At 41.3% G+C, this 26,344-nt stretch overlaps 1 protein-coding gene across 5 annotated transcripts in view; it reads right to left on the reverse strand.

The window, feature by feature from the left end:
• Positions 1–26,344, reverse strand: part of LOC140458343 (leucine-rich repeat-containing protein 49) — a 275,785-nt gene that overhangs the window by 50,404 nt on the left and 199,037 nt on the right. For all 5 annotated transcript variants that reach the window (XM_072552724.1, XM_072552725.1, XM_072552726.1 and 2 more), the window contains 3 exons: positions 17,303–17,386; positions 7,416–7,597; positions 6,703–6,792 (listed from right to left, as the gene is read on the reverse strand). In XM_072552724.1, coding sequence (XP_072408825.1) covers positions 6,703–6,792; positions 7,416–7,597; positions 17,303–17,386 — 356 coding nt within the window. The remainder of the gene's footprint in view (positions 1–6,702; positions 6,793–7,415; positions 7,598–17,302; positions 17,387–26,344) is intronic.

Here is a 26,344-nt window from a genome sequence, read left to right on the forward strand (position 1 = left end):
AGTCAGTTCATGTTTTCTTTCTCTCTTTGAAATTTTCTCTGCTCATATCTTTCCTCTATTGCCAACCTCTGTCTCTGCGGTTCAAATTCAAACATTTGCTTCTCCTTTTCAAGCTCAAGTTTTCTCATTTTCTTTTCTATTTCAAGCTGCTTCATCTGCAAATGAATTCAACCCAACTGAAGCTCTGTTCTGCCTGGTTTTGACTTCTTCAATCTAGGATACTATGCTGTTATCTTTACTATTTCTGCTTAGCCTCAGCTTTTGACTCGAATTCCAATTTTTCTGTCAATGCAATTAGTCTAGCCTTAATTTATGAAAATTACTCAGGGATAAATCTTTCATCTCCAAAGCAGTCATAGCAACTGACAAAAACAGTTTGGTCTGTAGAAAACTCACTGTGAAAATCTTATCAACCTTAATTTCAGCAGGTCCCAGCACTCGTATTTGTCTGTGAATTTCAAAACTTGCAAGAACCAGTAAATTATGCTACGATCCAGGACAAGGCCATTATATTTACATTGTGACTGCTTTTTATAAAGAAAACAAAGTATGAGGTTTAGGAAACTTCTAAGAGTATAATCTCACAGGAGTGATGGAAAAAATAGCAATCCAATTTATTATCCAATGTTACAGTAAATAATAATACATAAATTCCTGTACAACATATTCCTAGCACCCAGAATTAACACGTGGTATATACGGGCAATAGACAGTGATTGAATGCCCCACAGCACACTTCAAATTAACAAATGTGATCAAAACATTGAAACTCACAAAAGTTTTAGAACTCTTCGTTTTTGGTAATCTGGCCTTGAAACTCTCTCTCAAGAACAACATCATCATAGACTGCCTCAAAGTCTGCTCCTGTTGTTGATCATCCTCTAATCCTAGGATTTAAAAAATTGTAGGGTAGGGAGGCAAGGCGGTGGCATGGTGGTTCACTGGTTAGCACAACTGCCTCACAATACCAGGGTCCCAGGTTCAATTTCATGCTTGGTCAACTGTCGGTGTGGAGTTTTCACACATTCTCTCTGTGTCTGAGTGGGCTTTCGCCAGGTGCTCCAGTTTCTTCCCACAGTCCAAAGGTGTGCAGGTTAGGTGGATTGGCCATGCTAAATTGCCCCATAGTGTCCAGGTTAGGTGGGTTAGCTATGGTAAATGCAGGGTTATGGGGATGGGAGAGTGGTTTGGGAATCTCTTCAGAGGGCTGGTGCAGACTCGATGGGCTGAAGGATCTCTCTGTGCACTGTAAGATTCTATGATTTCACTCTATGACTAAGCTCCTGAACTCTAATACAGTATTTATTCACAAGCAAAATTCCAATCTTGAGTTGCTAGTTCTGCCTGGATCTCTTCCCCCTCACCAAGCTCAAATCTTGCTCAGCTGCATGACGCATATACTGATTGTCTGCTTTTCAAGCCCCCTCCCCCATTCTATCAGCTACACTGAAGCATTAATGCTTGCAGACATATTCTGATCCCTTTCCAGCTTTCCCCAACACACAGCCAGCAACCTTTCCACATTTTCAGTTCTCTGGACTTGTCAGAGTCCTGACTCCAACACTGAGCTACCTATTAATTCCTGGAATCGCTTTCTAGATTTTAAAAGCTCGGGGCTATTTAGCTTCTCCTGACTCCTCACTGAGTCCTCTCCACAATAAAGTCAGCTGCCTTCCCAGCAGTACAGCCAACTGGGCTACTCTTAACATGGATTCTGCTTCTGTGTCTTATTTATTGACTGTAATATTTGAACTCCTCTTCACTCATTCCAAACCTGAATGACCTATTGAAAACTTTGAAATAAACCACTCTCCTATTGCTGGGCACAACTGAATGTTATTAACATTTTGAAATAGTCAAATATAGCATCTTTGGAACTGAGTGTGCACCATTAAGGCTACATTCTCACAAAATGCTGGAAATGGATTTCATAACAGATGCAATGTTGAATAAAATGTAATATAGCAATGGATTGAACAATAAAGAATATAGGGTGCAATGGATCTAATCTCAGCATAATGTTCAGAGCTAGGACTGAGTGCTTGCAGTTCTGAGGTAATAAAGTCAAGATTTATAATTAGCACAAATCTAATTTTGTTTGTAATTTACATTTGTATTTACATTAAACTGTAAACTTAAGTTTAAATTCTGAAGTTACCAGACTTAATCAGTGTTTAGTCAAGGCCTCTAGTGGAAGTGTCATACCGGACTCAAAATGGTTTATGTCTCTACAGGTGCTTTCAGCTCTGCTGAGTTTCTCCAGCATGCTCTATGTTTGTTTGGAAAAGATAATTTGTACTTGATCACTTTAATTCAGTCTACTGATGAAGAAATATAGAAGCTTGATGAAGAAATTGCAATTGATCTTGTCCATTTGGATTTTACAAGAGTTTCTGACAAAGTTCCACATAAAAAGGCTGGTTAACAAAACAGAGCTTGACAAAATAGAACAGTGTCAGTTTGGATTTTAAAAAATTGTAAGGATAGAAAGCAGCAAGTCATGATTAATAGGGCTCTTATAAAATTTAAAATTTACTGAAAATACCAAATTGGAAGTGTGTTGCAAACAGTGAGAATGACATTAATTGACTGCAAAAGGACATGGAGATAGAACAGCAGACATAGTTTAACAGAGAAGTGCTAAGTGATGCCTTTGGCAAGGGGTAAGGAGAATAAATACAGGGTAATGGCACAGTTTAAACAGTATGCAAGGACAGAAGGACTGGGGGTTCATGAGCATAGATCTTTGAAGGTGTCAGACATAATAAGTAAAACATGGGAGATTAGGCTTCATAAATACAAACTGTATAAAAGCACTGAGGTTATGCTGAATATTTATAAAGCTCTGGTTCTGCCACAACTACAGTATTCAATCGATTCTAGTCACTACACTTGAGGAAGAATGAAAGGGTTGTTAACAATTGCAGAGAGATTTACCAATAATGGTCCAGGAGTCAGGAATTTTAACTGTAAATTGCAGAAGCTGGTTTTATATTTGTGGGAACAAAGGATACTGAGGGAAGATGAGTTTGAGCTGTGCAGGAGTATGTGGGATAGACAAAGAAAAGGGGTTCAATCAGCTGGTAGTACAAGAACTATTAGGACACAGATTCGGACAACTGATGCAAGGGTGTGAAGAGTTGAAGGATCTGTTAGAAAATAAAGTAGTTAGACTCACTTCATATTGTCATAAATATCTCAGAACTGCATTCTTTGGGTGGTGTGGGTTCCAGACTGACCACTTAAAACATTAGTGGGGAATCATCCTTGCCAATGTTAGCAACTACACAACAATTCCATTTTTATTTGAATGTTACTTGGCTTGTGACAGTACTTCTGCCTCATTTGGGAGTCAATCCACCTCACAGAGCTGCCTGATAACTGTATAGTCCCAGCAGCACCACTGAGAACAGTGTCCACATCTGGGACAACAGACAGTCCCCAGATTCAAAATATCAGAATCCCACGGCAGACACAACTTAAGTGAGTGAATCTGGGAATTTGGTTCAAAGTGGAAACTCAGTGCATGGAAGAAAAGAGGTGCTTTAATAAGGTTTACTGCAAAAAGTAATGTTTCCAGAAAAAGGAATGAACAAGAGAGATTAAAATGTGTAGATCAACAGTGCATGAGGAAAGCAGGAGAGAATAAAAGTCGTGGATCAAGAGATCTACCTGCAGTGAGACCAGTGGCAGTGACCTCACAAACTATAACATGACACAAATGCAGGGAAAATAGCTGATTGATAAGTATTTTTAGTCACTGAAGTAAAAGTAAGGTCTTTATGTTGTGCTTAGGTCTCTAGTCTCTTTTCTCTCCTTTTATATTCTTAAAAATAATTTGTTAAGTATAAAATTGATAGTGGTGTCAAAACATAATAACAATGATGTGTAAAGAATGGGGGACTCTTCATGTGCAAAGAGCAGGGCTACTAGAGCAATTATTTAATAACTTAAATAAAACTTAATAGTAATGGCAACACAGACTCTGTGTTGCTGTGTAGCACGTGGACGATGTTAGATATCAAGATGATCCAAATGAACAGATTTGTAGCAAGTGTTTACAGATCAAGCAACTTTGGATCTGAGTTGGGGAGCTAGTGTCTAAGCTTTGGATGTTGTACCACATCAGCTAAGGGGTAAGTTGTCAGAACACTTTGCTCCAGGAGGCAGTCACACTGTTCTAGCTAGGTAATTCAACCTTGGACTGTGATCAGGGACAGGATGGTTAGGGTTTTAGGGAGCCAGGGGTTAGCATTCAAGGATATTCAGTCCTTCAGATATCCAGCAGTTACAAGCTGTTAGAAGAGAGTGGAGGATGAGTAAATTGACCACTGCAACATGATACAGGGAGTCATTAGGAGGCAGAGGAAGGGAAAAAATGGGAATGTAGTCGTCATAGGTGACAGCATAAATACAGGGATAGCTACTGATCACTACTGCCATGAAAGTGAGTCCCAAAGACTGTGTTGCTTGTCCGGTGCCAGGGCTAAGGACATGTCCTCAGGGCTGGAGAAGAGCTCGGAGTGGGAGAGATTAAGAACATAACAACATAGGAACACAAGAACTAGAAGCAGGGGTAAGCCATCTGGCTCTTCGAACCTGCTCCACCATTCAATAAGATCATGGCTAATCTTTTCGTGGCCCTAGCTTCACTAACCCGCCCTCTCATCACAACCTTTAATTCCTTTGCTGTTCAAAATATTATCTACCTTAGCTTTAAAAACATTCAATGAGGAAACCTCAACTAGTTCACTGGGTTAGAGACGAAAAAAAAACTGCAGTGGCTGGAATCCAAGGTAGACAAGCAGAAGGATAGAAGAACACAGCAGACCAGGCAGCGTCAGGAGGTGGAGAAGTCAACATTTTGGGTGTAACCCTGCCTCAGGACCAGAAAAGCACTCATTATCCCCGCTCTTTGCTTCCTGTTAGTTAACCAGTCCTCTATCTATGCTAATATATTACCCGTAACGCCTTGCATCTTTATCTCATGCAGCAGCCTTCAACTTAATTCAGTTGTCAACATCTACATCAGTATCAATGACATTGATAGGACTAGACAGGAGGTTCTACTGCAAGAATTTGAATAGTTTGGAGCTAAATTAGATGGCAGAACCTCCAACGTAATAATCTCATGATTTCTGCCTGAGCCATGGGCAAACTGGTATAAGATAAATAAAGTGAAGGCGTTAAAGTCACAGGTAGATAGGATAGTGAAGAAGGCGTTTGGTAGGCTTTCCTTTATTGGTCAGAGTATTGAGTACAGGAGAGTTGGGAGGTCATGTTGCGGCTGTACAGAACATTGGGTTAGGTCACTTTTGGAATATTGCGTGCAATTCTGGTCTCCTTCCTATTGGAAAGATGTTGTGAAACTTGAAAGGGTTCAGAAAAAATTTACAAGGATGTTGCCAGGGTAGGAGAATTTGAGCTATGGGGGGGGTTGTATAGGTTGGGGCTGTTTTCCCTGGAGTGTCGGAGGCTGAGGGGTGACCTTATAGAGGTTTATAAAATTATGAGGGGCATGGATAGGATAAATAGACAAAGTCTTTTCACTGGGGTGAGGGAGTCCAGAAGTAGAGGGCATAAGTTTAGGGTGAGAGGGGAAAGATATAGAAGAGAACTAAGGGACAACTTTTTCATGCAAAGGGTGGTACGTGTATGAAATGAGCTGCCAGAGGATGTGGTGGAAGCAAGTACAATTGTAACATTTATAAGGCATCTGGATGGGTCCATGAATATGAAGGGTTTGGAGAGATATAGGCCGGGTGCTGGCAGGTGGGACTAGATTGGGTTGGGATATCTGGTCAGCATGGACATGTTGGACCTAATGGTCTGTTTCTGTGCTGTACATCTCTTTAATTCTATGACTCTATAAATATGTGGTTCAAAGATTAGTGTGGAAGGTCCACAACCAGGAGCAGCGCTCCGAAAGCTAGTGCTTCCAAATAAACCTGTTGGACTATAACCTGATGTTGTGTGATTTGTAACTTTGTACACCCCCGTCCAATACCGGCATCTCCAAATCATGTGGAAGGAATGGGTTTCAGTTAGAATAGAAGAGGGCTATTCGTTGGACTTAAACCATCCTGGAATCAGTGTTATGGTAAATCAAATAACTAGGGCTGCAGAATGGGTTTTAAACTAAGTAGAGGAAGGGAATTGTGCTGAAGAGGAAATATGTAGCCTTACAAAGCAAACAATTTTGATAGCATTGCAAGACAGCTATTTATGTAATGATACCCAGAGTGAGATTGGAAGGAATAGGAAATGGTCCTTTACTTACAAATTAATCAGAACACAGTTACATGAACTGACAGAAAGGGAAATTCTGTGACAGTAAACACATTGATCTTGTGATGGGTGAGCAATGTTTGTGTTTTGGGAGCTAATTATAATTCTGGATTAGCGGTGCTGAAAAAGCACAGCAGTTCAGGCAGCATCCGAGAAGCAGTAAAATCGATGTTTCGGGCAAAACCCCTTCATCAGGAATACAGGCAGAGTGCCTGAAGGGTGGAGAAATAAAGGATACAAACTGTACATTTTAAGTTGAGTGTTGGGAATGAGTCAAAATGAATATCTGCACTTCACTGAACAATTGTCATTTATCATAAACAATACTAATACAGATGAAAGAATAAGAATTTTCAACCTTTACAAAATATTTAGCTAGAAATCAGTAATATGCAAAACAAAATTAGACCTTACCTCATGTTATTGGATTTTTCAGATTTTGACAAGTCTTGTTTGTTGCTCTCTACTGCTTCCTTTTCAATATTGTTCTTTGGACTTAACGGACTATGAAAGGATATGATTAAGAACAAGCAGTCCAGCACACTTTCAACATTAACTGTTTTATCCATAAGTAATGAAATTCATTATTTATGTAGGGATAGACCAACTTCCACAATTTATTCATGGACATTTAATGGACTATGTACACAAGACTATAAGAAATGGGTACAGGATTAGGCCTTATGGCCCTTGAAGTCTGCTCTGTCATTCAATATGACTGCAGTTGATCTCCCTCAAATCCAATATCAGCTAATGATCTCTTTCAAATATTCCAGAATGATCATAAAGCTACATTCTCCCGGAACAGCACTGTGTTCTGTTCTGTGGATTCAAACAGACTTGCTACTTTCCAGGCCAAATACTGAAACTGAGGGGAAAAAATAATGAAACTAGAAAATCTAAACTATGCCTTGAGGAAAAAATAACTATCAAAAAAGGAACCAAATAAGTTTATATTAAAACCAACAAAAGAGGTACAACTGATAAAATTTACAAAGCTTCAAGGCCCATAATCATTTTTAAAAATCTAATCTTCTCTCCCATCTCACCTTTTCTTCATCTCACTGTTCTGCTGCACTATAGGTGTTGGCCCTTAATCAAAGTTCCTCAGTCAAAAGAATGCATACCTTGATTCATTCGGCCATAGCACCTGTTCATGTTCATTGATGTGATATGGTTTATGAATACTGATGTTACTGGCTGTGCCAAGTGATTTCACTTGTTCCTGTTGTGCGTCCTTGATGGCGGCAACTGTCTGCTGGATCTCCCACTGTCTGGCAGCATTACTGATAGCCAAACGACGTTTCTCCTGTAAAACAAGAGTGAGTAAGACAACAAAGATGATGTAGAGAATATTGTTTAAGAAAACCCATTCACTTCTTTACATTACATAAGGCATATGTCTATCACGTCTAATGTCAGCAGGGTTCATTACAGCTAATGAATTACTTTTTGAAGATTTGCTGTTGTACAGTAGAAAAGATTGTCAAATAATTTGCATTCAACAAGGTCCCTCAAGCCATAATGAGATAAATAACCAGATCATTTATTTTATGCATATTGGCATAGGAATTAATGTTAGCCAGGATAGGAAGAGAATTCCCTTGCTTTTCTTTGATCAGTGCTATTGTATCCTTTATTTACACCTGAGTTGGTATTCAGGCCCTTAGTCTTGCTAATACAGCACTCCTTCGTGGGTAGTAACCCACTTCCCTTCCATTTTATTTAATTCTATTTGTGTCCAGCAATGTGCAGACTAGCTGCATTAGCCATGGGGAATGCAGAAGTAGGGTAACAGGGTGGAGATCTCTTTGAAGAGTCAGTATGGACTTGATGGGCCAAATGACCTGCCTACAGAGTGCAGGGATTCTATGAATCCTTGAGCTGGCTTCCTGCACACCATTCATCGCTGGATCTTCAAATATAATGACTGGTGGGACTAATGCTAGAGGTTGCTGCAATCTCAGAGTAACTTACAGGAAAACAACATTGCAAAGTTTGAAACATTTGCTCACTATTAATGATCTGAGATTAAGTCAATACAACAATAAGTGATAATAAATTACACCATAATTACTCTGGAACAACATCAAGATCCAAATTATTCCTGACCTTTTAAACTACACCAGACATTTATCCAATCATGACTTAGAAATTTTTTTTGCTGTTACTTCGCTGTCACTAGGTCATGATCTGGCAACTCAATTCCTAATAGCACCATGGGTGTACCTCCACCACATATATTTCAGTAGTTTAAGACACCTCACCATAACCTCCTCCAAAGTAATTGGGGACAAGTAGCATTTGCTGGCCTTGTCAGCTTCATGGACATTTCATGAACACATTTAATAAAAACCTTGCTTGAATACACATAATAATTCATCATGGTGATGCTGTAGATACCTCAAAACAAACATTTTATAAGTGCATCACAGTTTTAGCACAGAATTTAAAACATCCATGCCTTAAGTTTAAAATGTTAAAATCAGTTGAATTTCTGAACATTTGGATACTGAAGTGCCATGAATTTCTATGGGCCATACCAACTAAAATCTCCATTGAGATGGTTTTCCTGACAATATTGTTGGATATTAGGGACCCTTAAAACTGAATTTCTCTAGTATATATTGTCTAGAATGAGATTACATTAAACAGTTATCACAGCAATACTTCACAAAATTCAGAATATGAATTGGGCGGCACGGTGGCACAGTGGTTGGCACTGCTGCCTCACAGCGTCTGAGACCCGGGTTCAATTCCCGCCTCAGGCGACTGACTGTGTGGAGTTTGCACGTTCTCCCCGTGTCTGCGTGGGTTTCCTCCGGGTGCTCCGGTTTCCTCCCACAGTCCAAAGATGTGCAGGCCAGGTGAATTGGCCATGCTAAATTGTCCGTAGTGTTAGGTAAGGGGTAAATGTAGATGTAGGGGTATGGGTGGGTTACGCTTCGGCGGGGCGGTGTGGACTTGTTGAGCCGAAGGGCCTGTTTCCACACTGTAAGTAATCTAATCTAATCTAATCTAAAGGAAGCATGAAATGTGGAGGTCATGATGCTCATTGAACCAGCATCAACAATTAATCTAGCAGTAAAAGCAGCCTGGACGTAGATTTGCTCACTGAGCTGGAAGGTTTGTTTTCATAGCAGCCTATTATCAAAGTGTGTTGTTTCCGAAAATAAGTATTTCATCTTAGAAAGAATAGTAAATTAACCCTCAAATGCAGGCGGACAAGAGGACAACATCATTCAATGTCATGACTGGCTGTCCTATGTCAATTTGTCAAAAGCGTTCAGACAATTGATTGACATGGCATAAGCTACCTGCCCCAGTAAATTTGATATGACAATAAGTGCTCAGGCAGAGGGGCATTCATCTTGGACAGTTCTTATCAGCAGACCTTGTAGGTAGCAGTTTTCATCAGGTGATTCACAGAGAGCAGTCTTCATCGAGCAGTCCTCAACAGACACATGGAATACAGACAGAAGTGAAGGAAGACTAAAGGAAGAGTTCCCCAACACCTCGGCTAATGAGCAGGATGTTGCCCCCACAACTTTAACAAGACCAAAACATTCCATGCTGACAGCCTGTATGTCCTCTAGTATCAATGAACTATTTCCATTTGTCATAGTTGTGTACTTTCTTTATCTCATTAACCAATGCAACATATCTCAACTGCTGCATCATATCTAAACTGCTGATGAACAAGTTTAATAAACTATCAGAAAATTACTTACAAATTATTGACTGCCTATATTAGGTATCTGTGAACATGAATCCAGAAAATCAAAGTTTGGGAGAAGATTTGTAGCTCGGGTGCTCGTTGTTGTGGTTCTGTTCGCCGAGCTGGGAATTTGTCTTGCAAACGTTTCGTCCCCTGTCTAGGTGACATCCTCAGTGCTTGGGAGCCTCCTTTGAAGCGCTTCCGTGCTGTTTTCTCCGGCATTTATAGTGGCCTGTCTCTGCCACTTCTGGTTGTCAGTTCGAGCTGTCCACTGTAGTGGCCGGTATATTGGGTCCAGGTCGATGTGTTTGTTGATAGAGTCTGTGGATGAGTGCCATGCCTCTAGGAATTCCCTGGCTGTTCTCTCGACAAGCAACATGAATTCGACTGGGACAACACTACCATTATAGGGCAAGCCAAACAGAGAACAGCCTGGCCCATATCCCTCCAAACCCTTCCAATTCATATACCCATCCAGATGCCTTATAAATGTTGAAATTGTACCAGCCTCCACCACCCTCTGTGTGAAAAGGCTTCCCCTTAGGTTTCTTTTATATCTTTCCCCTCTCACCCTAAACCTATGCTGTTTAGTTCTAGACTCACCCACCCTAGGGAAAAGACCTTGTCTGTTTACCCTATCCACGACCCTCATGATTTTATAAACCTCTATAAGATCTCCTCTCAGCTTCCGATGCTCCAGGGAAACAGCCCTAGCCTACTCCACTTCTCCCTATAGCTCATCTCTTCCAACCCTGGCAACATCCTTGTAAATCTTTTCTGAATGCTTTCAAGTTTCACAATATGATTCTGGGTAATCCAAGATGGAGGACGGGAAAAATTTCTGGCTGTAACAGCTGCTCCTTTTTTTGAGGCATTTTAGGTGCTGGAGGTGATTTCCTTGAATTCCAGGAGCAGCAATTACTGTTTTATATGCTGTTGCGTTGTTTTGGAACTTTGGAAAAAAAAGTCAAAACAACAGCAGTTTTAAAAGGGAGAAAAAAGCACATGGTGAGGACAGTGCACGAGAGAGAGAGCGAGAACCTGCACAATTACTGCCTTTGCTGTTTGAATTCGTGTATCGCTGGACATTGGAGTGCATCTGGGAAAATTATCAAACAGTGAAATTCACAACTAATCTTGGAGGAACTGTTGGGCAAAGTTCACAGCACAGAATCAGATAACTTAATTGTTGTTTTAAGTGTGGCCTACAGAGAATCTGCAGCAGTGAGTAGAGTAGGTTCTTTCTTGATGAGATGTTTTTGGAGATATGTCTCTTGATTAAACTTAAAATATAAGCCATAACTATTAATTTAACCTGGGGCAGTGTTTGTAGAGGAATAAGACGGTGTTATTTTCTGGGTCTGTAGATTGTGAAGGAGCAAAAATAGCCTTTGCAGTGATATGTACTTCTTATCAGATGTGGGAGCTTAAAGAGAGTTTAAGGGTTACTGCAGATTATATCTGCCATAAGTGCTGCTGGCTGCGAATCTTATCAGATCGAATGGATCGGTTGGAGAGACAGTTAGAAGCGATGAGGAATTTGCAACAGCAACGGTATGTGATGGATGGCAGTTATAGGAAGGGGAGAAGTCTCAGATACAGTCATAGAGATAGGTTAACTCCAGGAAAGGTAAGAGAGATAGGCAGCTAGTGCAGCAGTCTTTTGTGGCTATACCCATTTCAAACAGGAATGCTGTTTTGGAAAATGTAGGGGGTGATGGATTCTCAGGGGAACGTAGCACGAACAGCCAAGTTTCGGGTATGGAGACTGGCTCTAATGCAATGAGGGGTACGTCGGGTTCCAAGAGATCAATTGTGTTAGGGGATTCTCTAGTTCGATGTACAGACAGACGTTTCTGTGGCCAGCAGCGAAAAAGCAGAATGGTGTGTTGCTTCCCTGGTGCCAGGATCAAGGATGTCTCAGAGAGGGTGCAGGATGTTCTAACGGGGGAGAGGGGCCAGCAAGAGGTCATTGTCCACAGTGGAACCAACGACATAGGAAGGGAAAAGGTTAAGATTCTGAAGGGAGATTACAGAGAGCTAGGCAGAAATTTAAAAAAGAGGTCCTCGAGAGTAGTAATATCTGGATTACTCCCAGTGCTACGAGCTAGTGAGGGCTGGAATAGGAGGATAGAGCAGATGAATGCGTGGCCGAGGAGCTGGTGTATGGGGCAAGGATTCACATTTTTGGATCACTGGAATCTCTTTTGGGGTAGAAGTGACCTGTACAAGAAGGATGGATTGCACTTAAATTGGAAGGGGACTAATATACTGGCAGGGAGATTTGCTACAGCTACTCGGGAGGATTTAAACGAGTAAGGTGGGGGGAGTGGGACCCAAGGAGATAGTGAGGAAAGAGATCAATCTGAAACTGGTACAGTTGAGAACAGAAGTGAGTTAAACAGTTAGGGCAAGCAAGGACAAGGTAGGACTAATAAATTAAACTGCATTTATTTCAATGCAAGGGGCCTAACAGGGAAGGCAGATGAACTCAGTGTATGGTTAGGAACATGGGACTGGGATATCATCGCAATTACAGAAACATGGCTCAGGGATGGGCAGGACCGGCAGCTTAATGTTCCAGGATACAAATGCTACTGGAAGGATAGCAAAAGAGGCGGGGTGGGGGGGTGGGAGGGAGTGGCATTCTTGATAAGGGATAGCATTACAGCTGTGCTGAGGGAGGATATTCCCAGAAATACATCCAGGGAAGTTATTTGGATGGAACTGAGAAATAAGAAAGGAATGATCACCTTATTGGGATTGTATTATAGACCCCCCAGTAGTCAGAGGGAAATTGAGAAACAAAGTTGAAAGGAGATCTCATCTATCTGTAAGAATAATAGGGTAATTATGGTCGGGGGTTTTAACTTTCCAAACATCGACTGGGACTGCCATAGTGTTAAAGGTTTAGATGGAGAGGAATTTATTATGTGTGTACAAGACGATTTTCTGATTCAGTATGTGGATGTACCCACTAGAGAAGGTGCAAAACTTGACTTACTCTTGGGTAATAAGGCAGGGCAGGTGACTGAGGTGTCAGTGGGGGAGCACTTTGGGGCCAGCGACCATAATTCTATTAGTTTTAAAATAATGATGGAAAAGCATAGATAAGATCTAAAAGTTGAAGTTCTAAATTGGAGAAAAGCCAATTTTGACGTTATTAGGAAAGAACTTTTGAAAGCTAATTGAGGGCAGATGTTTGCAGGTAAAGGGACAGCTGGAAAATGGGAAGCCTTCGAAATGAGATAACGAGAATCCAGAGAAAGTATATTCCTGTTAGGGTGAAAGGAAAGGCTGGTAGGTATAGGGAATGCTGGATGACTACAGAAATTGAGGGTTTTGTTAAGAAAAACAAGGAAGCATATGTAAGGTATAGACAGGATAGATTGAGTAAATCCGTAGAAGAGTATAAAGGAAGTAGGAGTATACTTAAGAGGGAAATCAGGAGGGCAAAAAGGGAACATGAGATTGCTTTGGCAAATAGAATTAAGGAGAATCACAGTGTTTTTACAAATATATTAAGGACAAAAGGGTAACTAGGGAGAGAATAGGGCCCCTCAAAGATCAGCGAGGCGGCCTTTGTGTGGAGCCGCAGAAAATGGGGGAGATACTAAATGAGTACTTTGCATCAGTATTTACTGTGGAAAAGGATATGGAAGATATAGACTGTAGGGAAGTAGATGGTGACATCTTGCAAAATGTCCAGATTACAGAGGAGGAAGTGCTGGATGTCTTGAAACGCATCAAAGTGGATAAATCCCCAGGAACTGAACAGGAGTACCCTAGAACTCTATGGGAAGCTAGAGAAGTGATTGCTGGGCCTGTTGCTGAGATATTTGTGTCATCGATAGTCACAGGTGAGGTACCAGAAGACTGGAGGGTGGCTAACGTGGTGCCACTATTTAAGAAGGGTGGTAAGGACAAGCCAGGGAACTATATGCCAGTGAGCCTGACGTCGCTGGTGGGCAAGTTGTTGGAGGGAATCCTGAGGGACAGGATGTACATGTATTTGGAAAGGCAAGGACTGATTAAGATTACTCAACATGGCTTTGTGCGTGGGAAATCATGTCTCACAAACTTGATTGAGTGTTTTGAGGAAGTAACAAAGAGGATTGATGAGGGCAGAGTGGTAGATGTGATCTATATGGACTTCAGTAAGGCGTTCGACAAGGTTCCCCATGGGAGACTGGTTAGCAAGGTTAGATCTCATGGAATACAGGGAGAACTAGCCATTTGGATACAGAACTGGCTCAAAGGTAGAAGACAGAGGCTGGTGGTGGAGGTTGTTTTTCAGACTGGAGGCCTGTGACCAGTGGAGTGCCACAAGGATCGGTGCTGGGTCCTCTACTTTTTGTCATTTACATAAATGATTTGGATGCGAGCATAAGAGGTACAGTTAGTAAGTTTGCAGATGACACCAAAATGGGAGGTGTAGTGGACAGCGAAGAGGGTTACCTCAGATTACAACAGGATCTAGACCAGATGGGCCAATGGGCTGAGGAGTGGCAGATGAGTTTAATTCAGATAAATGTGAGGTGTTGCATTTTGGGAAAGCACTCTTAGCAGGACTTATACACTTAATGGTAAGGTCCTAAGGAGTGCTGCTGAACAAAGTGACCTTGGAGTGCAGGTTCATAGGTCTTGAAAGTGGTGTCGCAGGTAGATAGAATAGTGAAGGCAGTGTTTGGTATGCTTTCCTTTATTGGTCAGTGTATTGAGTACAGGAGTTGGGAGGTCATGTTGCGGCTATACAGGACATTGGTTAGGCCACAGTTGGGATATTGTGTGCAATTCTGGTCTCCTTCCTATCGGAAAGATGTTGTGAAACTTGAAAGGGTTCAGAAAAAATTTACAAGGATGTTGCCAGGGTTGCAGGATTTGAGCTATAGGGAGAGGCTGAATAGGTTGGGGCTGTTTTCCCTGGAGCATCGGAGGCTGAGGGGTGACCTTATAGAGGTTTATAAAATTTTGAGGGACACTGATAAGGTAAATAGGCAAAGTATTTTCCCTGGGGTCGTGGAATCCAGAACGAGAGGGCATAAGTTTAGGGTGAGAGGGGAAAGATATAAAAGAGATCCAAGGGACAATTTTTCACACAGAGGGTGGTACGTGCATGGAATGAGCTGCCAGAGGAAGTGGTGGAGGCTGGTACAATTGCAACATTTAAGAGGCATTTGGATGGGTATATGAATAGGAAAGGTTTGGAGGGATATGGGCCAGGTGCTGGCAGGTGGGACTAGATTGGGTTGGAAGATCTGGTTGGAACAGATGAGTTGGACCGAAGGGTCTGTTTCCATGCTGTACATCTCTATGACTCTGTATCCTTCCAATAGAAAGGAGTCCAGAATTGCACACAATATTCCAAAAGTGGCCAAACCAATGTTCTGTACAGCCACAACATGACCTTCCAACTCCTGTACTCAATACTCTGGCCAAGAAAGGAAAGCATACCAAACAGCTTTTTCACTATCCTATCTACCTGCGACTCCACTTTCAAGGAGCTATATACTTGCACTCCAAGGACTCTTTGTTCAGCAACACTCCCGAGGACCATCAAGTGTAGAAGTCCTGTCCTTATTTGCTTTCCCAAAATGCAGCACCTCGCATTTATCTAAATTAAACTCCATCTGCCACTTCTCAGCCCATTGGCTCATCTGATCAAGATCCCATTATAATCTGAGGTAACCTTCTTCTGCAAATTTACTAACTATATCTCTTATGCTCACCTCCAAATCATTTATATAAATGACAAATAGAAGAGGACCCAGCAGTGATCCTTGTGGCACTCCACTGGTCACAGGCCTCCAATCGGAAGAACAACCCTCCACCACCACCCTCTGTATTCTACCTTTGAGCCAGTTCTGCATCCAAATAGCTAGTTCTCCCTGTATACCATGAGATCTAACCTTGCTAACCGGTTTCTCATGGAAAACCTTGTCGAAAGCCTTACTGAAGTCCATATAGATCATGTCTACCTCATCAATCCTCTTTGTTACTTCTTCAAAAAACTCAGTCAAATTTGTGAGATATGATTTCCCACACACAAAGTCATGTTGACTATCCCTAATCAGTCCTTGCCTTTCCAAATACATGTATATCCTGTCCCTCAGGATTCCCTCTAACAACTTGCCCAGCACCGACGTCAGCCTCTCTGGTCTATAGTTCCCTGGCTTGTCCTTACCACCCTTCTTAAATAGTGGCACCACGTTAGCCAACTTCCAGTCTTCTGGCACCTCATCTGTGACTATCGATAATACAAATATCTCAGCAACAGGCCCAGCAATCACTTCTCTAGCTTCCCACAGAGTTTTAGAGTACACCTGGGGATTTGTCCACTTTAATGAGTTTCAAGACATCCAGCACTTCCTCCTTTGTAATCTGGACATTTTTCAAAATGTTACCATCTATTTCCCTACATTCTATATCTTCCATGTCCTTTTCCACACTAAACACTAATGCAAAATACCCATTTAGTAATATGATATAAGCAACCTTTAGACTTCAAAGTAGCATCAAGGATGTTTCAGTGATTTTATGTAGCCAGACAGGAACATAATCCCTGTTCTATTAAACAAAAAAGGAGGGTGATAGGAATAACTGTTGCCAAAGTTAGTTCATATACTTGAAAAGTATATGACATGACTCAGTGGCTTGCTGAGTCACATTAACAGACAGTTAAAGGCAACCATGTTAGTATAAATTATAGCACATATCAACTAGAAGATGCAAGAATGACAGGTTTCCTTGCCTAAATGTTATCTGGTTTTAGAACAATCTGAAGGTGCATGGGCACTTTCACGGGTTCTAGTCTTTTATTTCCAGATTATGTCCATTTTTGTAATGTTGTTGTCAAGTGTTGCAGGAAATCTTTCTACGCTAAAAGTACTAAATAAATTCACACTATTTCAGAACCTGCTTGGTATTACAGCTCACAAATTGCTGGGCTTCTTATATTGATATTTGTTGAGTACTACATGAAAACCATAGTGCTTCTCTTAGTGCTGTGTCCACAACAGGTTATAAAGTGCAAAGATAATACTTTAACATAGCTTGCTACACTTGGATTTATACTAACACTAAGCCTGACTACACTATCTCTTAAATATTCATAAAATAGGAGTACAATATTAAAAAATCCTAAAAGCCAGAAACAAATTTCTTTTGCAGACCTGTTTAGATTATCAGCTCTAATTGATTAAATACATGTCTTGACCATATTGTTACCAGGATGGAAAGATTCTGCATGCAACATTCTAGTCATTTATTTTAACAGAACTAATATTTAGTCTTTACCTTCAGAATTGCCTGCTTGTGTATTTCACGTTTTTTGTCATCTTCTTTTCTGGCCATGACTGATGCCATTCTCCTCTCTTCCTCCTGAAAATAAGCATCATAAATGAAAATGTATTTGTCACCTTTAAAACAATTTGATAGATAGTCATTATAAGGGGCAGTAACTCAATGAACAGAGGAGAGTACAAAACTGGTGGTCACTGCGATATTACAACAGCACTGTGATTAATACCAAAAGGAAACTAAAACATTCATATTTGAAATATTCAATTCTATGTCATCTTTTATTGAATGTTTAATTAAACGTGAGCTGTGGTAATAAAACACTTTTCAATTTTAATTTTTTTATCAGTCACAGATTACACATAGCTAGATTTGGATGTTAAAGTTCCCAGTAATTGCTTCATTAAATCCTCCCAAGGTCAGGTACAACATAGGCCAAAAGAAAATTGAGATATCCTCTAATTCTGTCATCAAACTTTCATGATTTAGATATCGTCTATGCTTAAAAATATTGTATTGAGATACGGAGCATGGTTCATTGTGCTTGAACATATCCATACCAAAGGAGAAAGTGAGGACTGCAGATGTTGGAGATCAGAGCTGAAAATGTGTTGCTGGAAAAGTGCAGCAGGTCAGGCAGCATCCAAGGAACAGGAGAATCGACGTTTCGGGCATCAGCGTTTCCAGCAACACATTTTCAGCTCATATCCATACCAAAGTGAAGAAGTGTGGAACTGGACAAACACAGCAGATCAGGCAGCATCCAAGGAGCAGGAACACAGAACATACAACTAGAACAGTACAGCACAGTACAGGCCCTTTGGCCCTCGATGTTGTACCAACCTTATATCCTATTCTAAGATCAAACTAACCTACATACCTTCATTTTACTATCATCCATGTACCCATCTAAATGTCCCTAATGTATCTGACTCTACCAACACTGCTGGCAGTGCATTTCAGGCACCCACCACTCTCCTAGTAAAGAATATACCTCTGACATCAGCCCTGAACCTTCCTCCAATCACCTTAAAATCATGCCCCCTTGTGATAGCCATTTCTGCTCTGGGAAAAGTTGTCTGACTATTCACTCTTTCTAAGTCTCTCATCATTTTGTACACCTCTATCCACTCACCTCTCTTCCTTCTTTGCTCCAGTGAGAAAAGTCTGAGCTTGCCCAACCTTTCTTCATAAGACATGCCCTCCAGTCCAGGCAGCACCCTGGTAAGTCTCCTCTGCACCCTCTCTAAAGCTTCCACATCCTTCCTATAATGAGATGACCAGAACTGAACACAATATTCCAAGTGTGGTCTAACCAGGGGTCTATAGAGCTGCAGCATAACCTTACAGCTCTTAAACTCAATCCTCCTGCTAATGAAAGCCAACACATCATATGGCTTCTTAACAACCCTATCAAATTGGAAGGCAACTTTGAGGGATCTAGGGACATGGACCCCAAGATCCCTCTGTTCCTCCACACTGCCATGGATGCTACCTTTAACTCTGTATTATGTATTCCAAATCGACTTTCCAAAATTAATCACTTCACATTTTTCCAGGTTGAACACCATCTGCCACTTCTCAGCCCAGTTCTACATCCTGTCAATATCCCAGCCCTCCACACTATCCACAACTCCACCAACTTTTTTTGTAAATTGATAAATTTACTAACCCACCTTTCCACTTCCTCATCCAAGTCATTTATAAAAATCACAAAGAGTAGAGGTCCCAGGACAGATCCCTGCAGAACACCAGTGCTCACCAAGCTCCAGGCTGAATGCTTGCCTTCAACTACCACCCTCTGTCTCCAATGGGCCAGCCAATTCCATATCCAGACAGCCAAATTTCCCTGTATCCCATGCCTCCTTACTTTCTGAATGAGCCTACCAAGGAGAACCTTTTCAAATGCCTCGCTAAAATCCATGAACACCACATCCACTGCTCGGCCTTCATCAATGGGTTTTATCACATCCTCAAAGAATTCAGTAAGGTTTGTGAGGCATGTCCTGACCCTCACAAAGCCATGCTGACTATCTCTAATCAAACTATGGGGATTTCCAAGTAATCATAATTCCAGTCTCTCAGAATCCTCTCTAATACTTTGCCCACTATAGATGAAGACTGATGCGTCTGTAACTCCTAGGATTATCCCTAATCCCTTTCTTGAACAAGGGAACAACATTTTCCACTCTCCAGTCATCTGGTACTACTGCAGTGGACAGTGAATGCTCAAAGATTATTGCCAAAGACGCAGCAATCGCTTCCCTCACTTCTTGTAGTAACCTTGGGTATATCCCATCTGGCCCAGAGGACTTATCTATCCTAATGTCTTTCAAACTTTTCAGCACATCCTCCTTCTTAACATCAACTGTTTGAGCATATCAGCCTGTTTCATGCTGTCATCACAAATGTCAAGGTCCCTCTCACAGTGAATACTGAAGTAAAGTACTCATTAAGGATTTCCCCTACCTCCTCAGACTCCAGGAACAAGTCCCCTCCACCATTTCTGATTGGCCCTACTCTCACTCTGGCCATCCTTCCATTACTCACATAAGTGTAGAGTGCCTTAGGGTTTTCCTTAATCGTACCCGCTAAAGCTTTTCCATGCCCCCTTCTAGCTATCCTAATTCTACTCTTTAGTTCCTTCCTGGCCACTTTGTAACCCTCTAGATACTTGCCTCCTCAACCTTAAGTAAGCTTCCTTCTTCCTCTGACTACATGTTTTATATTCCTTGCCACCCAATGTTCCTTCACCCCACCATCCCTTCCTTGCCCTAGTGGGACAAACTTATGCAGCACTATCAGCAGGTGCTCCTTAAACAACCTCCACGTTTCTTTTCTGCATTTTCCTGAGAACATCTAAGAAAACATGTCAAGGTATCTTTGGGTGGCACAGTGGCTCATTGGTTACCATTGCTGCCTCACAGCGCCAGGGAGCTAGGTTTGCTTCCAGCCTCGGGCGACTATCTGTGTGGAATTTGCACATTCTCCATGTGTGGGTTTACTCCGGGTGCTCTGGTTTCCTCCCACAATCCAAAGATGTGCAGTTTAGGTGAATTGGCCATGCTAAATCACCATAGTGTTCAGGGATGTGTAGGTTAAGGGCATTAGTCAGGGGTAAATATCAAATGATAGGGTTGGGGAATGGGTCTGGGTGGTTACTCTTCAGAGGGTCAGTGTGGGCTGAAGGGCCTGTTTCCACACTGTTCCAGGAATTTTAATTCTAATTCAAATCTGTTCCCAATGTAGCGCCCCAGTTCCTGTCTAATAGTATTATAATCCCCCCTCCCCCAATTAAATAATTTTCCATATCGTCTGCTCCTATCCCTCTTCTTGACTATAGTATAGGTCAGGAGTTATGATCACTAACACTGAAATGCTCTCCTACTGAGAGATTTGAAGTCTGGCCTGATTTGTTGTCGAGCACCAAATCTAATATGGCCTCGCCTCTAGTTGGCCTATCAGGAATGTGTATAGGGCTTATTCCCCAAACGTCAACTCTCCTGCTCTTCAGATGTTGCCTGACCTGCTGTGCTTTTTCAGCGCCATACATTTAAACTCTGACTCTCCAGCATTTGCAGTCCTCACTTTCTCCACATACATACTAGATCTTAGCAATTATCAAGATCATTTGCAATCTCCTCCATGAAATGTCTCCTCAACTCTTGCATTATGCTACTTGCTAGTCCCCCACCTTGCATGCTCAGTAAACACCAGTGTTCACACGCTGCATTTCTTGAAGTAAGTTCTACAGGCTGGCCTAGTTTCCTATTCCCCAAATTAAAATTTTATATTTTTTTTCTCTTAAAATGGCTTGCCCTTGACAAATAAAACTGTAGAAAGCTGCAATACAAAGGTATTTGTGAGTAATTTTGTAGAAACACAGGAGGCGGAACAGTGGTTAGTACTGCTGCCTCACAGCACCAGGGACCCAGTTAGGACAATTGGCAAATAAAATTTGCGCCATACAAATGCCAGGCAATGACCATCACCAACAAGAGACAATCTAACCAAGGCTCTTTGACTATAAATGGTGTTACCATCACCAAAACAACTATTATCAACAACCTGGGGATTATCTTTGGTCAGAAACTTAACTGTACTCACCACAGAAACATAGTGGCTACAAGAGCAGGTCAAAGGCGAAGAATACAGTTGCGAGTATCTCACCTCCTGACTCCCCAAAGCCTGTCCATCACCTACAAGCGACAAGTCAGGAATGGAATACTCCCCACTTAGCTGGATGAGTGCAGCCCCAACAACGCTCAAGAGATTTGACACCATCCAGAAAAAGCCTACTGGATTTGCATCCATAAGCATTCACTCTCTCCACTACCGACACACAGGTAGTGCACTGTCTACAAGATGCACTGAAGAATATCACCGAAGAGCCTCAGACAGCACCTTCCAAACACAGCCATTTTCATTTAGAAGATCAAGGACTTCCAGCAGATACACAGGAACATGACAACCTCAAGTTTCCCTCCAGGCCACTCAGCATCCTGACTTGGAAATATATCACTGTTCCTTCACTGTCACTGGGCCAAAACCTCAGAATTCCCTCCCTACTCCAAATTCTAGAGGAACTGATCCTGGGTCATTGTGCTGTACATATTTCAATTTCCTCATAAGGGTGAGTTTATCAGCCAATCGGTGCTCAGGATTGGTTGGACTCATATCAGTAGGTCCACAGAGTCATAAGACACATTGATTTGTAGAAAGCTACTGAAAAGAGGGATTTAGGGGTCCTCATTTATGAAGCACAAAAAGTTAGTATCAAAGTTCAGCAGGTAAAGGAAAGGCAAATGGAATGTTGTCCTATATTTCAAAACAAAATGGAATACACAAGTATGAAGGCTTTGCTAAAATTGTACAAGGCATGGTGAACAATTTTAGGCACCTTATCTAAAGAAAGACATACTTGGATTCGAGGCATTCCAGAGAAGGTTCACTAAACTAATACCAGGTATGGACAAATAAACTTCTTATGTGGAGAGGTTCAGTAAATTGGGCCTGTACTTGTTGGAATATAGAGGAATGAGAGGCAACTTAATTGAAATATATATGATTCTTAGAGCACTTGACAGGATAAACGTGGAAAGATTGTCCCGTTTGTGGGAGAGTTTAGGACCAGAGGAGTTGCACATTTAAGATAGAGACAAAGAGGAATTTTTTTCTTTCAGGGTTGTGAATCTCGAAATGCTTTGCCACAGAGGGCTGCTGAGGCTGGATCATTAAGTATGTTCAAGGCTGAGATAGAATTTTATTATTATCAAGGGAAGGTGATTTGAGGATTATCAGATCAGCTGTGATATAATTGAATGGCAGAGTAGATTCAATGACTCAATGGTCTACTACTGCTCCCATGTCTATGGACTAAAGCATTGTACTGGCTCCAGTGTGATGTTGCTGAACTCTTTGGAAGTGGAACAGCCAAAACTAATTGCTAACTTGGGATTCTGTACCAAGAGCTCCACAGCAATTTCAGCTCAAGCTCCTAGCCTGAGCAGAATATTTTGCAATATATGAGTGATTCTTATCCTCCAGATATTTTCTAATCAACCTGTTGAGAGATATTATTACACATCTCTGGAGCAGTGGAACTTAAACCTGGGTCTTCTGGCCCAGAACTCACTGTGCCACAGGAGCCCTGCATCCGCATCCTTTTTTTTACTTCTTTCTTCTCTATATCACACAACTGAATGATTTTTCTCCCCATCACAAAATCACCCAGGCTACCATCCTTATCCTATACTCATTTTTAACGTCCAAATAAACTACTAAATCCCAAAGTAACAAAATTCTAGCCACAAACAGGATAAAAATTTAGTCAGAAGAACAGAATATTCCATTGCTAAAACAGAGCAGCTGTGTGCAACAAAATTGATAGACAGTGAATAAAGAACAGTACATCACAGGAACGCCCTTTGGCCAACACAGACTGCCTTTGTGCAATCTGGATCCCTCTATTCATTGCTTATTCATAAATTTGCCAAGGTGCATTTTAAAAATTGCTATTGTATCCGCCTCCTACATTTCCACTGATAGCGCATTTGAGGCAACTTACCATTATCTGTGCAAAAAACCTGCCTCTCACATGTTCTTTAAACTTATCTCCTTTTACCTTAAACCTATGTCCCCTAGTAATTGACATTCCTACCCTGGGAGAAAGACTCCAACTATCCATTCTATCCACACCTCTCACAATTTTGTAAACTTTTATCAAGTAACCTGAGAGCCTTCAACATTCAAATGAAAATAAACCAAGCTTGTTCAATCTCTCCTCACAGCTAATACCCTCCAAACTAGGCAACATCTAGGCAACTCTTTTCTGTACATCTTCCAGTAGACTGGAAATTAGAACTGCACACAATATTCCAAATGTAGCCGAACTAAATTTCTCTATAGCTGCAACATGACTTGCCAATTTTTGTACTCTATGCCCTTGACCAATGAAGGCAAGAATGCATATGCCTTCTGATCACTTTGCCCACTTAGGTTGTCACTTCCAGGGCAGAAGTGGGTGCTGCTGATGCTGGAGATTACAGTCAAGATTAGATGATGCTGGAAAAGTACCGCAGGTCAGGCAACATCTGAGGAGCAGGAAAATCGACGGTTCAAGCAAAAGCTCCTCGGATGCTGCCTGACCTGCTGTGCTTTTCCAGCACCACTCTAATCTTCTCACTTTCAGGGAACTGTGGATCTGTACACCTCTGTAAGTTGATGCTACTATAGGTGTGACAAAATAGACTTCAGAACTTTATTAACTGTTTATAGATTGAAATAAGTAGCAATAACTCCATCTCAAATAAATTAATAAAGCACAAAGAAAAACTTATACAGGAATTGAAAGCAATTAGCTATGTCTGGGAGAAGAAGGAGTTGAAGCTACATGAGCAAAATTGTTCATAAATGGCTGTCTTATGCCACAAGGACAACTAACTACCCTGCAGAAGAATTTAAGGAGTTAATCACAGGAAAGCTGTGTCTTCAAACAGTCAATGACAAATGGAACAAGGAATAAAGAAGCCACTTCTGATCACAAGGCAAATTGTAGACTTGATGGTTTAAGAGCCATAGTCAATAATTTGGATGAAAGCATCTAAGAGATCATCACTAATATCACAACATTGAAGGAACTGTAAAAGACTCCAACACCACAACTCTTCTTCAGCAGCTGATCGAAGAACAACACTGCATATGGATTGAATCCTGGTCATCAGAGTCAGACACTGTTGGTTGGAATTGTAGCTAAATTCCAACATTAATTTGGTAATAGTTAGATTGAGGCGTGACACTTAACTTGCTCACTTGAAGGGCCTTATTTTGGTTGCTACATGCAATAAAGTTAGTGTTTTAAAACTTGATTATCTGGGGTATTTCTTAATTAGCAACCACATTAAAAATAACTTGGGGTGATTTACCCACAATAAAGGGTTCTGCTATTTACCAGATACTTCCCTCCTGCATTAGATCTCCCAAAATGCATCACCTCACATTTGTCCAGATTAAACTCAAACTGCCATTTCTCTGCTCAAATCTTCAGAACATAGAACAGCACAGCACAGAACAGAACAGGCCCTTTGGCCCTCAATGTTACACCGATCTGTGAAACCAATCTGAAGCCCATCTAACCTACACTATTCCATTTTCATCTATATGTTTATCCAATGACCATTTAAATGCCCTTAAAGGTGTCCAGTCTACTACTGCTGCAGGCAGGGCACTCCACACGCCTACTCCTCTGAGTAAAGAAACTACCTCTGACATCTGTCCGATATCTATCACCCCTCAATTTAAAGCTATGTCCCCTCGTGCTAGCCATCACTATCTGAGGACAAATGCTCTCACTGTCCATCTGATCTAACACTCTGATTATCTTATATGTCTCAATAATACGTCTCAGCCTTCTTCTCTCTAACAAGAATAGCCTCAAGTCCCTCAGCTTTTTCTCATAAGACCTTCCCTCCATACCAGGCAATATCCAAGTAAATCTCCTCTGAACCTTTTCCAAAGCTTCTACATCTTTCCTATAATGCGGTGACCAGAACTGTACGTAATACTCCAAGTGCAGCCGCACCAGAGTTTTGTACAGTTGCAGCATGACCTCGTGGTTCCAAAACTGAATCCCTCTACCAAGAAAAGCTAACATGCTATATGACTACTTAACAACCTTATCACCCTGTGTGGCAACTTTCAAGGACCTATATACATGGACAATGAGATTTCTCTGCTCCTCTACACTACCAAGAATCTTACCATTAGCCCAGTACTCTTTATTCCTATGGCTCCTTCCAAAGTGAATCACCTAACACTTTTCCACATTAAACTCCATTTGCCACCTCCCAGCCCAGCTCTGCAGCTTATCTATGTCTCTCTGTAACCTGCAACATCGTTTGGCACTATCCATAATTCCACTGACCTTAGTGTCATCCACAAATTTACTAACCCATCCTTCTACGCCCTAATCTAGGTCATTTGTAAAAATTACAAACAGGAGTGGCCCCAAAACTGATCCTTGTGGCACACCACTAGTATCTGAGCTCCAGGATGAACACTTCCCATCAACCACAACCCTCTGTCTTCTTTCAGCTAGCCAATTTCTGATCCAAACCACTAAGTCACCCGCAATACCATGCTTCAATTTTTTGTGCAATAACCTACCATGGGGAACCTTATCAAACACCTTACTGAAATCCATATACACCACATCAACCATTTTACCCTCATCCACCTGTTTGGTCACCTTTTCAAAGAACTCAGTAATGTTTGTGAGGCATGAACTACCCTTCACAAAACTGTGTTGACTATCCCTAATCAACTTATTCCTTTCTAGGTGATTTTAAATCTTATCTCTTTTCCAACACTTTACCCACAACCGAAGTAAGGCCCACTGGTCTATAAATTACCAAGGATATCTTTACTCCCCTTCGTGAATATGTGGACAAAATTTGCTATCTTCCAGTCTTCTGGCACTATTCCTGTAGACAATGACGACATAAAGATCAAAGCCAAAGGCTCTGCAATTTCCTCCTTGGC

This window comes from Chiloscyllium punctatum, chromosome 33 (genome assembly GCF_047496795.1).
Source record: "Chiloscyllium punctatum isolate Juve2018m chromosome 33, sChiPun1.3, whole genome shotgun sequence".
NCBI classification, from domain to species: domain Eukaryota; kingdom Metazoa; phylum Chordata; class Chondrichthyes; order Orectolobiformes; family Hemiscylliidae; genus Chiloscyllium; species Chiloscyllium punctatum.